General features: G+C 43.5%; 1 protein-coding gene across 9 annotated transcripts in view; it reads left to right on the top strand.

The window, feature by feature from the left end:
- The window catches only part of DIP2A (disco interacting protein 2 homolog A), a 139,881-nt gene that overhangs the window by 94,720 nt on the left and 32,060 nt on the right, over window positions 1–13,101 (top strand). For all 9 annotated transcript variants that reach the window (XR_012629400.1, XR_012629399.1, XM_074872367.1 and 6 more), the window contains 5 exons: window positions 3,800–3,864; window positions 4,175–4,268; window positions 4,730–4,849; window positions 6,264–6,378; window positions 7,445–7,584. Coding sequence is in view for 7 of the 9 variants with exons in the window: in XM_074872367.1 (XP_074728468.1) it covers window positions 3,800–3,864; window positions 4,175–4,268; window positions 4,730–4,849; window positions 6,264–6,378; window positions 7,445–7,584 (534 nt within the window). In the remaining 2 variants the exon portion in view is untranslated. The remainder of the gene's footprint in view (window positions 1–3,799; window positions 3,865–4,174; window positions 4,269–4,729; window positions 4,850–6,263; window positions 6,379–7,444; window positions 7,585–13,101) is intronic.

Genomic DNA, 13,101 nt, shown 5'->3' with positions numbered 1-13,101 from the left:
AGTTACTGTATTTAAAAACACCCTGACTTGCTTGACTTTACTGCTCTTGCACCTTTGATGACCCTGCCTGCATAGATCATAAAGTTAAAAGTCGCAGTGCAAGTCATCTGGTCCAAATACTTGAACTAGGTCTGTGATTCTAAATAGTGCATTTGAGGGCATGAACAGATTGCTAACAGTTGCTAACTGTCCTCTCTTACACTTTTTTTTTTCCTTCCTCCTTTGGGCAATTGGTTTATGCCTGTAGTGCTCCAAAGTCCACATAAGTAGTATAATAGGATAAAAGAACTTCTAACAGTCACATATCTGCACTCCTTTTACTTATCATCAAAGAGGACCCTTTCCCATTTTCATTTTGGGACACCTTCCCATCACAGCTGCCAACTGCAGGAACTGTGCTCAGAGAGGGGAGGGTGTACCCAGCCTGCAGGTAGGTGGTTCCTGAATCCTGAAAGGATAATGGCAAGCAATTATGGATTGAAGGGGTCTACACACCTTTTCAGACAAATACGGAATAGCGTTGCTAGCCATTAACATGTCGGACCTTCACAGAGGGTACTGAACGCTCTTGTATGTTCGTTTTTCAAATTTCTATTGCCATGTGCTAGAGTTGCTGTCACGAGGTTTGTGTGCTGTATAGAACATACCCAGTATAAAACTTTGCCTTCTGTTTTGTTTATAGCTTCTTGCAGCTTCACAGTTTTGACCACAGTAGTTCCTGTTTTCAGAAAGGAAGGGACCTTTCTCCTAGTTAATCATGTCCTAAAAAAGAACACCTCCATAGGGATTTGAGTAATGTGAGAGATCTACTTGTTTTCAGTCATCCTCTCAATGAACCTCTCAATGCACCTGGTTTTGACGATGTGCATTGAGTCCATCTGTGCTACCATTAACCAAAAACTTTTCCCTCTGAAGTCTGTTTGCTGGAAGAATCTCATGGTTTGACTAGCTTTTACCCCATAATGACGTAGTGTGTGCTAACATACGCACAGAATCATGGAATGGTTGAGATTGGAAGGGACCTCTGGACATCATCTGGTCTAATCCCTCGGTTCAGACAGGCCCACGTAGAGCCAGTTATCCAGGAACATGTCCATACTTCTCAGTATCTACAGGGATGGAAACTCCACAACCACTCTGGGCAACTTGTGCTAGGGCTGTTAGCCGTGCATAAAGTTTTTCCAGATGCTCCAGTCCCCTAATCATCCTTGTGGCCCTTCACTGGACTCACTTCAGTAGCTCCATCTCTTTCTTGTACTGGGGAGCCCAGAAATGGACCCGTCACTCTAGCTGTGACCTAATCAGCGCTGAGCAGAGGGGAAGGATCACCTCCCTTGGCCTGCTGACAACACTCCTCCTAACGCAGCCCACTACACCATTAGCTACAAGGGCACGTTGCTGGCTGCTGTTTGACTTGGTGGCCACCATGAACCCCAGGGCCCCTTCTGCAAAGCTGCTCTCCAGACAGTTGGCTCCCAGCATGTCCTGGTGCACAGGGTTGTGTTGCATTTAAGGTAGTGAACAATTTGGTAAGAGATGAATCCCCTTGCATTCTAGCTGGTCCTCAGAGATCAGGGGGGCTGGGGGCAGCTGGACTTACCTCCTAATAGCTATGCCAATTAGGGCCGTAACTATAGCACGAACAGCCCGTGTGCTGTAGGTCCGGTTGCATTCAAGAGAAGCCGTCAGGGTCACGAATAGTACGGTTTATTCTTATGCAACATCTACAGATTCTTTGAGATTGCCTACGATAAACGCACAAACTGCAGGCTGGCTCTAGAGCACTACACGCAAAAAATGATTGCAATCACACACAATTCCTGGGTAGTCACTCGACGTAGCCGAGGGCCCAGCTCTTACCAAAAGGCGTCCCTTCTCGGGGGGGTGAGGAGCACAGACCCGTCAATCTGTCCCTCCGATTTGGTATCGGATTATCGTCCCTCCGAGTCCAATACAAACTCGGGGTAGTGTTTATCTAAGTGTGTGTGAGTGGGTGGGTGGGACTGTGGTCAAGGTTGTTTCTTGAGTAGCAACACAGCACATTCCTTGGTGCAAGGTGTGTGCTGGTTCTGTGGGAAGAGAGGAAGAATGAGAGATAAGGTCCACAGAGTACTGCAAAAGAGTCCTTGAGGGAAGGGGAAGAGCAGGAGATAAATCTGCGCAGTCATGTCAAATATTCCTTGAGAGAAGCGGAAGAACGGGACCGCGCGGCCTCCACCTCGCTTCACATTCCTCCTTGGTACTGTGGCAACACAAGTCACTGGGTCTCCATCCCGTCCTGTGTTTGTTCTGGGCACCATGTGTTAAGGAAATGTGTGTTTTGCAGCTTTTTCGCTGTTTTGCTTTTCCCACACTTCCAACAGGTTGTTCTCCCTAGGGGACAGGGCTTTGCATTTATCCTTGTTGAATGTCATGAGGTTCCTGTCAGACCATCCCCTCAGCCCGTCAGGGTCCCTCTGGATGGCAGCACAACCTGCTGAGGACATTCTTGTTCTCTGCGTGCCTGAGAAAATGGTTTCCAGAACTAGTTGTTCCATCGCCTTCACAGGGTTTGAGGTGAGGCTGACCAGCCTGTAGTTCCCTGGGTTCTCCTTCTTGCCCTTCTTGAAGACAGGAGTGACGTTTGCTCTCCTCAAGTCCTCCAGCACTTCTCCTAGTTGCCGTGGTCATTGACAGATAGTGGAGAGTGGCCTCACAATGACATCAAATTGGGTGAAGCCCGTCGGGGCCCGTGGGCTGGTGCATGTGCAGGTCGCTTTAAGTATTCCTTAACTTCATCTCTTCTACCAAAGGTATGTCTTCCTTGCTCCAGACTTCCCCCAGGTCTCCAGTGCCTGGGCTTTCTGAAAGCCAGTCTGGATGGTAAAGACTGAGGTGAAGAGGCATTCAGTTTGTTTTCAGTCCATCTCCCTGTCTGCTCATCTAGCCCATACTTCCATCAGCTTCTCTATGAGGATCGTACAGAGTCTTTCATAAGATGCTGTGAAACTGCTGGCTGCTTTCTCCAGCAAATCCAGTTTTATGCAGTTCACGTTTCATGAACGTTGAAAAGAAGTGAGGGTATGGAAGATTTGCATTTCCTTATATACAGGCTCGTGGCTGGGACAATGCACCTGTCTCAGAGTGCTTGGTCCTCTCTGTCACCCAGAGAATGAATGGATATGTGGCTGACTTAATGAAGTATTTTATTTACTGGGAGATAGCTGTGTACATTCTGAAAAATTAAAAAGAATAATAAATACCTCAAAGAACAATTCATGGTGCATGCAGTGATAAGCCAGTTTCACCTAATCAATACAATAAATCCCTCTAAAGTCAGGTTGAATCTTTCATTTAAAATATTTGATTCTGTGTTTTTAAATTACTCAGGTGTTCAAATTTCTCAGAGAAAACACTGAAGAAAATTTAGTACAGGCATGGCAATATTTCTCACTAAATTTAATTCTTTCTAATATAAGTGAACTTTTTCAGTTTGCATCAAAACTAAAGTTCTGGTCTGCACAGTTCATTGGCAAATGTAGCAAACACATGGAAGTGGTATTATAATGAAAACAGGGTCTTAAATACTTTGTAATAATCTAGTCTATAATCATAATTTAAAGGTGATTGTAGTAAGTAAAATAAGACACTTTCAGCTTAAGCAGCCTGTTTGTTATAGACAAGAATGCATGGCAACATAGCTTTGATTTCTTAGGGGTGTTGGAAGTTTCATAGTTGCTTTAACAAATATTTTGAGATCTTAAATATTCTTATAAATATATAAATTTCTTAAGTCTGATAGTTTTTCCTTCACTTTCAGCTGAAACACTAACAAATGTCTTGGATTTCAAAAGAGATGCTGGCCTTTGGCACGGAGTTTTAACAGTGAGTATTTGAATGAATGAAAAAAACCTGCAGCAAGTTGCTTCTTTTAGTGGTATAGGTATCAGAATGAGGTCATAAACTCTCTCAAACTGTATTTCAATATTTATATTTTTCAGAATAAAGCGTTACTTTTTGAGTAACTCACTGCATAGGCATAGCTTATGTTTTTACTGATGATACACGTAGTTTTCACTAACAGTTAAATGTAAGAGTTACGCTGTAGCTGTCATGATTTTTTTTTAAAAGTATGGTACATGCTGTGTATTCTCTGAGCCACTGGAAAGTTTATTTTTTAATATTTTTCTCATAGAGTGTTATGAACAGAATGCATGTCATCAGTATTCCCTATGCATTAATGAAGGTTAATCCACTTTCCTGGATACAGAAAGTCTGCTCGTACAAAGGTAGCCTTAAAGTATTTTTACTTAACCCATCTCTTTTTGGATGATTTAAAAAAAAAAAATCAATTTGTTTGTATAAAATGCTCTAGCCAAAGCCACTGCTGTTTTATCCAGCTGATTTTCTTTGCACAGCTTTAGCAATTGGGTACTCCATTTCAGTATTATATATACTGATAGATTCATTGATGAGTGACATTGATGTCTTCTTCTGATAGACCTGCAAAGAAACTGTGTTTCTGATCTCAGTATTTGAATTTATAGTAAGCATTTAAAGTCTGTAATCAAGTCTGTCTGGAGACATTGAGTTTACACGTGACATAGTAGTTAAATAGTTGGCATTTGTATTTGTTTTCTGTGTAACTAGTTTCATAAATTTATGTAAATACACAAAAATATTTATATACTTTTATAATTGGTCTTTATTTTGTTTTGCACATGCACCATAATTATTTTTTTATTTTCAGCCCGTGTAGCACTAGTAAAATCACGTGATATGCACTGGTCACTTTTGGCTCAGAGGGATCAGAGAGATGTCAGTCTGAGCTCTTTACGAATGTTAATAGTGGCAGATGGAGCTAATCCATGTGAGTATGGATGCGTTTTCTGCGTGTCAGTCCAAGGTGAAGTAAAGCACCCTGTAAATCGCAGAACTCTGGGTCTGCACTGTAGGAGCTCAGCAGCACTGGCTACGGTTATCTTCAGCAAAACATTTCTTTGCCAAGGACACTGAAGCAAAACTTTCATAGAAAATGTTCTGAAGGATCTATTCTTTATATAAAGAATAGTTGGCAATGTAATTTGGAAAAGGCTTTTAAAATTGCAAGTGAGTCGTAATGCCAGTTTCGAAGTAGTTGTTCATGTATTGCATGGAGACATAAAATCTTGAGTTGCAGTGTGTCTGATTCTGTACGTGCCTCTAGGGCTTGTCTCAGTCGTGTGCAGGGGCATAAAAATGGGAGCAGTCACAGCCTTAACTCAAAACCATGACAACTGTTAACTAGAGCATGTGGTAGGTTCTTCACTTTTTTATGAATGATACAGTGGTGATTTACAGTAATTTGAGAAAGCAGCTAGGAGGGGTTTTTTGCAACAGGCAAGAATATACCTTAGTTGCTTAATTTTGCTGTTCTCATACACCAGAAAATCAATCATATTTCAGATGCCTTGGAGTTGCATGATGAGAGGTCAGCAAGCCGTGATGGCGGAAGATGAAAACTTGAAATGGTCTTGCTAAGATTGTGTTTGTTGTAAGCACTGTTTCAGACCTGGTGCTTAGAAAGTTAGGCAGTTTGTTCTACAGTAAAATACAATTTCTATGCTAGTGATGCCGCTGCTTTTTTATTGCTGTTTGCACTTCTTAGCTATATTTAGCTGTGTAAATTAATTTTTTAACCTCATCTTTTCATCTGTGCTGTACTGTTACATGAATTGACATGAAATTATACCTTGGATGTACTGTAATCAGTGAAATTTGATGGTTTGCATTATGTGCTGCAATTCCACAACTGTAAAATGCAAAGCTGTAAGTGATGAAGTATCCTCCTGCAATTTGGGCTGAGTGATGAAGGTCAGGTAGAGTTCTGAACTGAAGATGTGTCAGAAACATTTGATACTATTTCTAAATGCTCTGGTTCTGTGACCTCTATAAGAAACGTTCATATAGGAGCTACATAGGAAGTTGACATAAGTTACCCTTAGTGACAAAAATTTCGGAGCCACTGAAGGACTTTCCATGATGTTAAGTGTTACAGTGTGCTGCCAGATAAAGAGACTATGCAGTGAGAGTTGTGAATTTAATTCAGTCAATGAGTTGTTAACCACTGGGAGTTTTTTCTCTAAATCTAGCATCTAATAATAGGTTGGAATGTCTTTTAGGCAGTTTGGAAGTATATTGTGTTTGTGTAGCTGAGCTGAGAGTAAGCATAGACTTTGAAATCCTGCAGCTCAAGCTTTCCTCCCTTGGCAAAATGTTTCCAATTGTGTGATTGATCTTTTTAGGGTCAATATCTTCCTGTGATGCATTCCTGAATGTATTTCAATCCAGAGGTTTGAGACCAGAAGTAATCTGTCCTTGTGCGAGTTCTTCAGAGGCACTAACTGTTGCTATCCGCAGGTAATTCTCTTTTCTGAGAAGTGAACTGAAGCATTTCTTGACTACTGAAGTGTGTCTGATGTTAAAATCCTAGTCAGAAGAGACCATTACCCACGTAAAGATGCCCAAAGACCTAGGCAGAGGAAGTCTGAGGCTCACAGATATCTCCTTTACTGAAGGATGGGTGATTTTTGTTTTTCTTTATAAAGTTTAATATTTCCTAAAAGTACTCAGCCATTAGGGTTTTTTTTTTACTGTTTGGGAAAGCGAGGTCTCATTCGCACTGATGTTGTTGGAGGACCTTTATAAAATGCCCCAAAAATCAAGACTGTTACTTACTTGGGAGGAAGAAGGTAATTGCTTATATACAATATCTTGTAAACAGGGGGCTCAAGAAAGAAAAAATATTTGTAGCTGGGCTGAAAAATACCATTGGATTTCTGGAGATAGCAAGGGATGCGCCGGAGAAGGGAAATCCTTCGATTATTAATAGACACATGGATGGAATATGCTGGAGTTTGTTGACAGTGGTTTTGATCAAAATGTGCGTTTTCGGAAAATCAATTTCAAGAAAACTTGAAACAAAAAAGGTTTGGGATTTTGGAGAGTGCTTTCTGTGGTGGGAGAACTGACATTTCCCCGTTTTTTAAAAAATGCACTTAACTGTTTTTTACAACAGCATCTTTTGCTCTGTTCCATACTCAAAGTTGAACAATTACACAAAATACAGTTGTTGGTCCTCAATCAATTCTGCTCAGAGTAAGAAGTGTCAAGCCCTCCAAACACTTTCTGATTTTTCCTGCTGTTTAGAAAATTTTTCCATTGAATGCTTATTCTTGACACTTCTTTGCCCATAATAGAACTAAATCCTCTCTGTAACATTTTAGAGTGGGAGGAAGCTATATGATGTTTTGTTCCAGCTCTTTTTTCATCTAGTTAAAATATATTACCAGTCTTGAACTCTTGTTTGTTTAAAATGGGAAACCATTATTTCTGGTAACAAGCCTGAGAGACTGGCGCAGTGTTTTTGATGACCATTTTGCCATTGGTCTATTGTTTCATACCTAATTTGACTTTCTGTTTTCAGACCTCCAGAACTGGGCGGGCCTCCTCCAGGAAAAGCAGTGTTATCTATGAATTGTCTGAGTTTCGGCGTGATAAGAGTGGATACGGAAGAGAAGTTGTCGGTATTAACTGTGCAGGATGTTGGTCAGATTATGCCTGGAGGTAGGAAAGCATTTTGTATAGGTTTAAGTACACGCCACATAAGTTATCTTTACTATTATACTCGTGCTGATGAAATAAATAAAAATGTAAAATGATAAATACTTTCAAGGTAGTATGACTTAGTTTTGACACGTTATCTGAACCCATGATGATTAAGTACTAGATTATTCAGTGTTTTCAGCAGAGATTAATCAATGATAAATTCGAATGACCATAGGTTTTGGTATGGGCAGATGCTTTAGGCTGGTCTGCAGAGTTGTGTTACTGTTCACTTGTTAGCATTAGTGCTGACTGACATAGAGCTATGTCAGAACAATTACAGCAAAACAAAACAAAACATAAAGCATAATATGAAATGCTGTCTTTCATCCAGGAGTGATAGTCCACATGTTGGAATAAAATAGAATAGAGTATTTCAGTTGGAAGGGACCTACAACCATCATCTAGTCCAACTGCCTGACCAATTCAGGGCTGATCAAAAATTAATATGCTTTAAGGCCATTGTCCAAATGCCTCTTAAACACTGACAGGCTTGGAGCATCAACCACCTCTCGAGGAAGCCTGTTTCAGGGTTTGACCACCCTCTTGGTAAAGAAATGCTTCCTGCTGTCCTGTCTGAACCTCCCTTGGCACAGCTTTGAACCATTCCCAGGTGTTTTATGCCTGGGAGAAGAGCTCAGCACCTCCCTCTCCACATCCCCTCCTCAGGAAGCTGTAGAGAGCAATGATGTCACCCCTCAGCCTCATTTTCTCCAAACTAGACTAACCCAGAGTCCTTAGCTGCTCCTCATAGGACATCTCTAACAGCTGTGTTGCCTTCTTCTGGACACATTCACATACCTGGGATTACAGACACATGGATGGATACAATCTCTTTAGGGAGGACAGGAGAGAACAGGTTTTTTTATGCAAGGGAACAGTTGAAATGCATGGAACTCACCTGAGGTTGGATGAGGAGCCAACTGAGAGGATTAAAGAACAGACCAGTACGGGTGACATTGTAGTGGGTGCCTGACCAGGAAGAACAAGTGTATGAGGCCTTCTGCAGACAGCTAGAAGCACCCTTATATTTGTGGGCCCTTGTCCTCATGGGAGACTTTAGCCACCCTGATGTGTGGTGGAGGGACAACAGGACAGGGCATAAGCAATCTGTGAGGTTCCTGGAGAACATCAGTGACAATTTCCTGACCCATGTTATGGAGGAACCAATGAGGCAGAGGGTCTTTGCTGGACCTCATACTCACAAATGAGGAGGCACTCACTGGGGACGTGAAGGTTGAAGGCTCCAGTGACTGTGAGATAGCAGAGCTCAAGATCCTGAGAGGACAGATCACAGCAAAAGCTCTAGGTGAGCAGACTTCGGCATCTTTGGGAATCTGCTTGGTAGAGTCCCATAGGATAAGGTCCTGGAGGGTAGAGGGGCCCAAGAAAGCTCGTTAATATTCAAGGATCACCTCCTTCAAGATCAAGAGCAGTCCGTCCCAAAGAGCTGAAAGTCAGGAAAAAATGCCAGAAGTCCTCCATGGATGAACAAGATGCTCATGGCAGAAATCGTATGTCATAAGGAAGTGTAGAGAAGGTGGAAGCAGGGGCAAGTAACCTGAAAGGAATACAGAGCCACTGAGCATGCAGAGATGGGGTAAGGAAAGCCAAAGCCCAGGTGGAATTGGATCGGAAGGGATGTCAAAGGCAACAAGAAGGGCTCCTACAAAAACATAGGTGACAAAATAAAGACCTGGGAAAATATGGGCCAGCTGCTGAATGGGCAGAGGACCCAGTGACACAGGGCATGCAAAAGGCTGAGATACTGAATGTCTTCTTCACCTCAGTCTTTACCATCCAGACTGGCTTTCAGAAAGCCCAGGCACTGGAGACCTGGGGGAAGTCTGGAGCAAGGAAGACATACCTTTGGTAGAAGAGATGAAGTTAAGGAATACTTAAAGCGACCTGCACATGCACCAGCCCATGGGCCCCGACGGGCTTCACCCAATTTGATGTCATTGTGAGGCCACTCTCCACTATCTGTCAATGACCACGGCAACTGGGAGAAGTGCTGGAGGACTTGAGGAGAGCAAACGTCACTCCTGTCTTCAAGAAGGGCAAGAAGGAGAACCCAGGGAACTACAGGCTGGTCAGCCTCACCTCAAACCCTGTGAAGGTGATGGAACAACTAGTTCTGGAAACCATTTTCTCAGGCACGCAGAGAACAAGAATGTCCTCAGCAGTAGTCAGCATAGATTCACTAAGGAGAAGTCATGCTTGACCAACCTGATCACTTTCTACAATGAAGGGACTGGCTTGGTAGATGCAGGGAGAGCAGTGAATATTGTCAGCCTTGACTTTGGTTGGGTTTTGGACATTGTCTCCTGTTTGATCCTCACACAGAAGCTAATGAAGTATGGGCTGGATGAGCAGTCAGGGAGGTGGACTGAGAACTGACTGAACAACCAGGCCCAAGGGTGGTGACTGGTGGCACAAAGTCTGGGTGGAGGCCAGTAACTAGCTATGTAGCCAGCCCAGGGCTCCATACCTGCTCCAGTTATTTTCAGCATCTTCATTAATGATCTGGATGATGGGGCAGAGTGTATCCTCAGCAAGTTTTCAGATGACACCAAGCTGGGAGAAATGGCTGATACACCAGCAGGTTGTGCTGCCATCCAGAGGGACCTTGTCAGGCTGAGGGAATGGTCTGACAGGAACCTCATGACATTCTACAAGGATAAATGCAAAGCCCTGTCCCCTGGGGAGGAACAACCCTGTGCACCAGGACATGCTGGGAGCCAACTGTCTGGAGAGCAGCTTTGCAGGAACCCTGGGGTTCATGGTGGCCACCAAGTCAAACAGCAGCCAGCAACGTGCCCTTGTAGCTAATGGTGTAGTGGGCTGCGTTAGGAGGAGTGTTGTCAGCAGGCCAAGGGAGGTGATCCTTCCCCTCTGCTCAGCACTGGTTAGGTCACAGGTAGAGTGACGGGTCCATTTCTGGGCTCCCCAGTACAAGAGAGAGATGGAGCTACTGAAGTGAGTCCAGTGAAGGGTCACCAAGATGACGAAGGGACTGCAGCATCTCAGCATATGAGGACAAGCTGAGAGAGCTGGAACTGTTCAGCCTGGAATAGAGAAGGCTTGAGGGGGATCTCATCAACATGTACAAATATCGGAAGGGAGTTTATAGAGAAGACTGAGTCAGGCTCTTTTCAGTGGTGTCCTCTGACAGCAAGAGCCAGTAGATACAAACAAACACCTGAGCTTTCCTCTGAGCAGAAGGAAGAACTTTTCCCACTGTGAGGGTGACTGAGCACTGGAATGGGTTGCCCAGAGAGGTTGTGGAGTCTATCCTTGGAGATACTGAAAAGCTGTCTGGAGATGGTCCTGGGTAACTGGCTCTAGGTGGCCCTGCTTGAGCTGAGGGGTTGGACCAGATGACCTCCAGAGGTCCCTTCCAACTTTAACCATTCTGAAAGTCCCATACTCTAGATATCACAGCAAACTGGTCAGTCCTGGATTAACCTCAGTTTCTTAATGACATCTGTTTGCAAGACTGTGCTTCCTAAAGTAGGTGGATACGGGCATTGTTCCCCAGCCCATTAAGTGGATTGCAGCAAGAAGACTTTGTCTCTTCCCTGTTGTGCTCTTTTGAGGCTAGGCTGCTGAGTTATGCGTTATTTTGAGAGGAGAGCACTCTGAGATAGATTAATAAAATGAGGGTGCCAAACCAGACCTAAGACTGTGGGCAGTGACTGGGATCTGTCCTGACGGACCTCTCAGTGCCCTCTACTGCAGAAGTGAAGATTGCAGCATCTAGATTGGAAGTGTAACGTTCCCTGGCACTATCTGTCTGACAGTACCACTGGCTTCAGGCCCTGCCCTGAACTGATCTGAGTGTACTTGGACAGGATGAGATACAGATTTTTTTGAATTCTCCTTACCCCTTCAGGTTTACTGTGTAGTGACCAAAGAACCTGATTTGTTCTGGTCATGCCCTTGGCTCCTGTGGCTTTGCTATTCTTGGTTCCATTACAAACATCATGCTTTGCTGAGCTGTGGTTCCAAAGCCCTCCTCTCTGTAGAGCATTGACTCAAGGTGAAGATGAAGGGAAGAGCCATCTTGTGCTATTTCAGCAACCACCTCTTCTCAGTACATCAAGGCCCCCATTATGACTGAGAGGAGGCAGACACCTTTTCAGTCAGCTGATAAAAATTTCAGCCATCGTGTAGCAAGTGGCACTGAATGTGTTTCATTTTGCTCGTGGCTCCCAGAAGCACTCTGCAACCAATAAGGTTGGTGGTTCAGTTTTTACTGAACTCAAATTCACATTCCTCCTGCTTCCTCCTCCTACCAATAAAAGACTGAGCAGAAGCTCTGCACTTCATACGAAAGCAAAGGAAGAGGAGCCCTTCCTGTGGGGATTCGTGTCCAATCTGCTTATTTTAGCTGCAGAAAACTGAACATCTCTATTCTGACCTTCTAGGTAGATAGGCAAGGCAAGATATTTAAAATGTTCTTCTGGGAGCAAGGGCTTTGTGGCCAACAGGAGGGTTTTAATACTTTCCTAGCTACGTTCGTAGAACTGTGTGCATTCTGCAGACCCTGTTAGAGTTCAGTGTGCCAGGCACCCTCAGGCAGGTGGTATCTGAGCAGATCTGTGAAAAATCCTTGTGTCCTCTTTGCTCTGGCAGTTACCATTACGTCGCCATTTCTCTTTTCTGCTTATGATCCTTATGAGCATACTGTAGCATTACGGATCTGAGTCAGTATAGGTGGGCCAGGTAATTTACAGCAAAATTGCTTCTGCTTCAACTTAACACTCTAGGAAGTAAGGTTGTAAAGGCAGGCCAGCGTGAATACAGCCACCAAGAATAGTGACTGTGCATTGTTGTATGGCCTCAATGTGAAAACATGAGTGCAGACAAAAAGCAGTATGGTAACCTAATCTGATCTACAGCTTCTAATTTGCTTCATCTGAATGTTCAAATTCAGGTTGTTAAACTTGTCTGCAAAGACCCAGAAGACTGTCAGCTGCAACTGGCTTCTGTGTCTCAACAGAATGGTTATTTTTCCACTTCAACTACAATACAGGTGGCATGGACTATTACTGCCATCTGGTTTGGCTGTTAAGACTACTGATGTCCCCTTGAAACCTCACTGAAATTTAGCTGTGCTCCCAATCTTCTACTTAGGTTATGGGTCAGTCACAGGAACAGGAGGGAACAAGTTTGCATGCCCTTCAGGTAGTCAGGATCCTTGGGTGAACTGGCTGAGATTGAACTGGATGTTGGTCCAGTTTTTGAGAGTTCAAAAAAGTGGTATTGGATGCAGGATTGATTGAAATCTTTCTTTGGCTCAATTTATCACATGGGCAGCCTACGGCTGTGTTGCACCTTAAGCTACTCTTCATATTCAACCATTACAGCCGTAAGGCCACTTGGTTAACCTTTTGTAGTGCCTTCGCTCAGTGGCAGGTTCAAGTCTGCCTTATGATGTTGAAAGAATTACCTGTATGTGTGTTTCCTCTTCTA

The sequence above is a fragment of the Strix uralensis genome, chromosome 6 (assembly GCF_047716275.1).
Source record: "Strix uralensis isolate ZFMK-TIS-50842 chromosome 6, bStrUra1, whole genome shotgun sequence".
NCBI classification, from domain to species: Eukaryota; Metazoa; Chordata; class Aves; order Strigiformes; family Strigidae; genus Strix; species Strix uralensis.
Note: the sequence above shows the minus strand (reverse complement) of the source record. Positions and strands in the feature narration are given on the sequence as shown.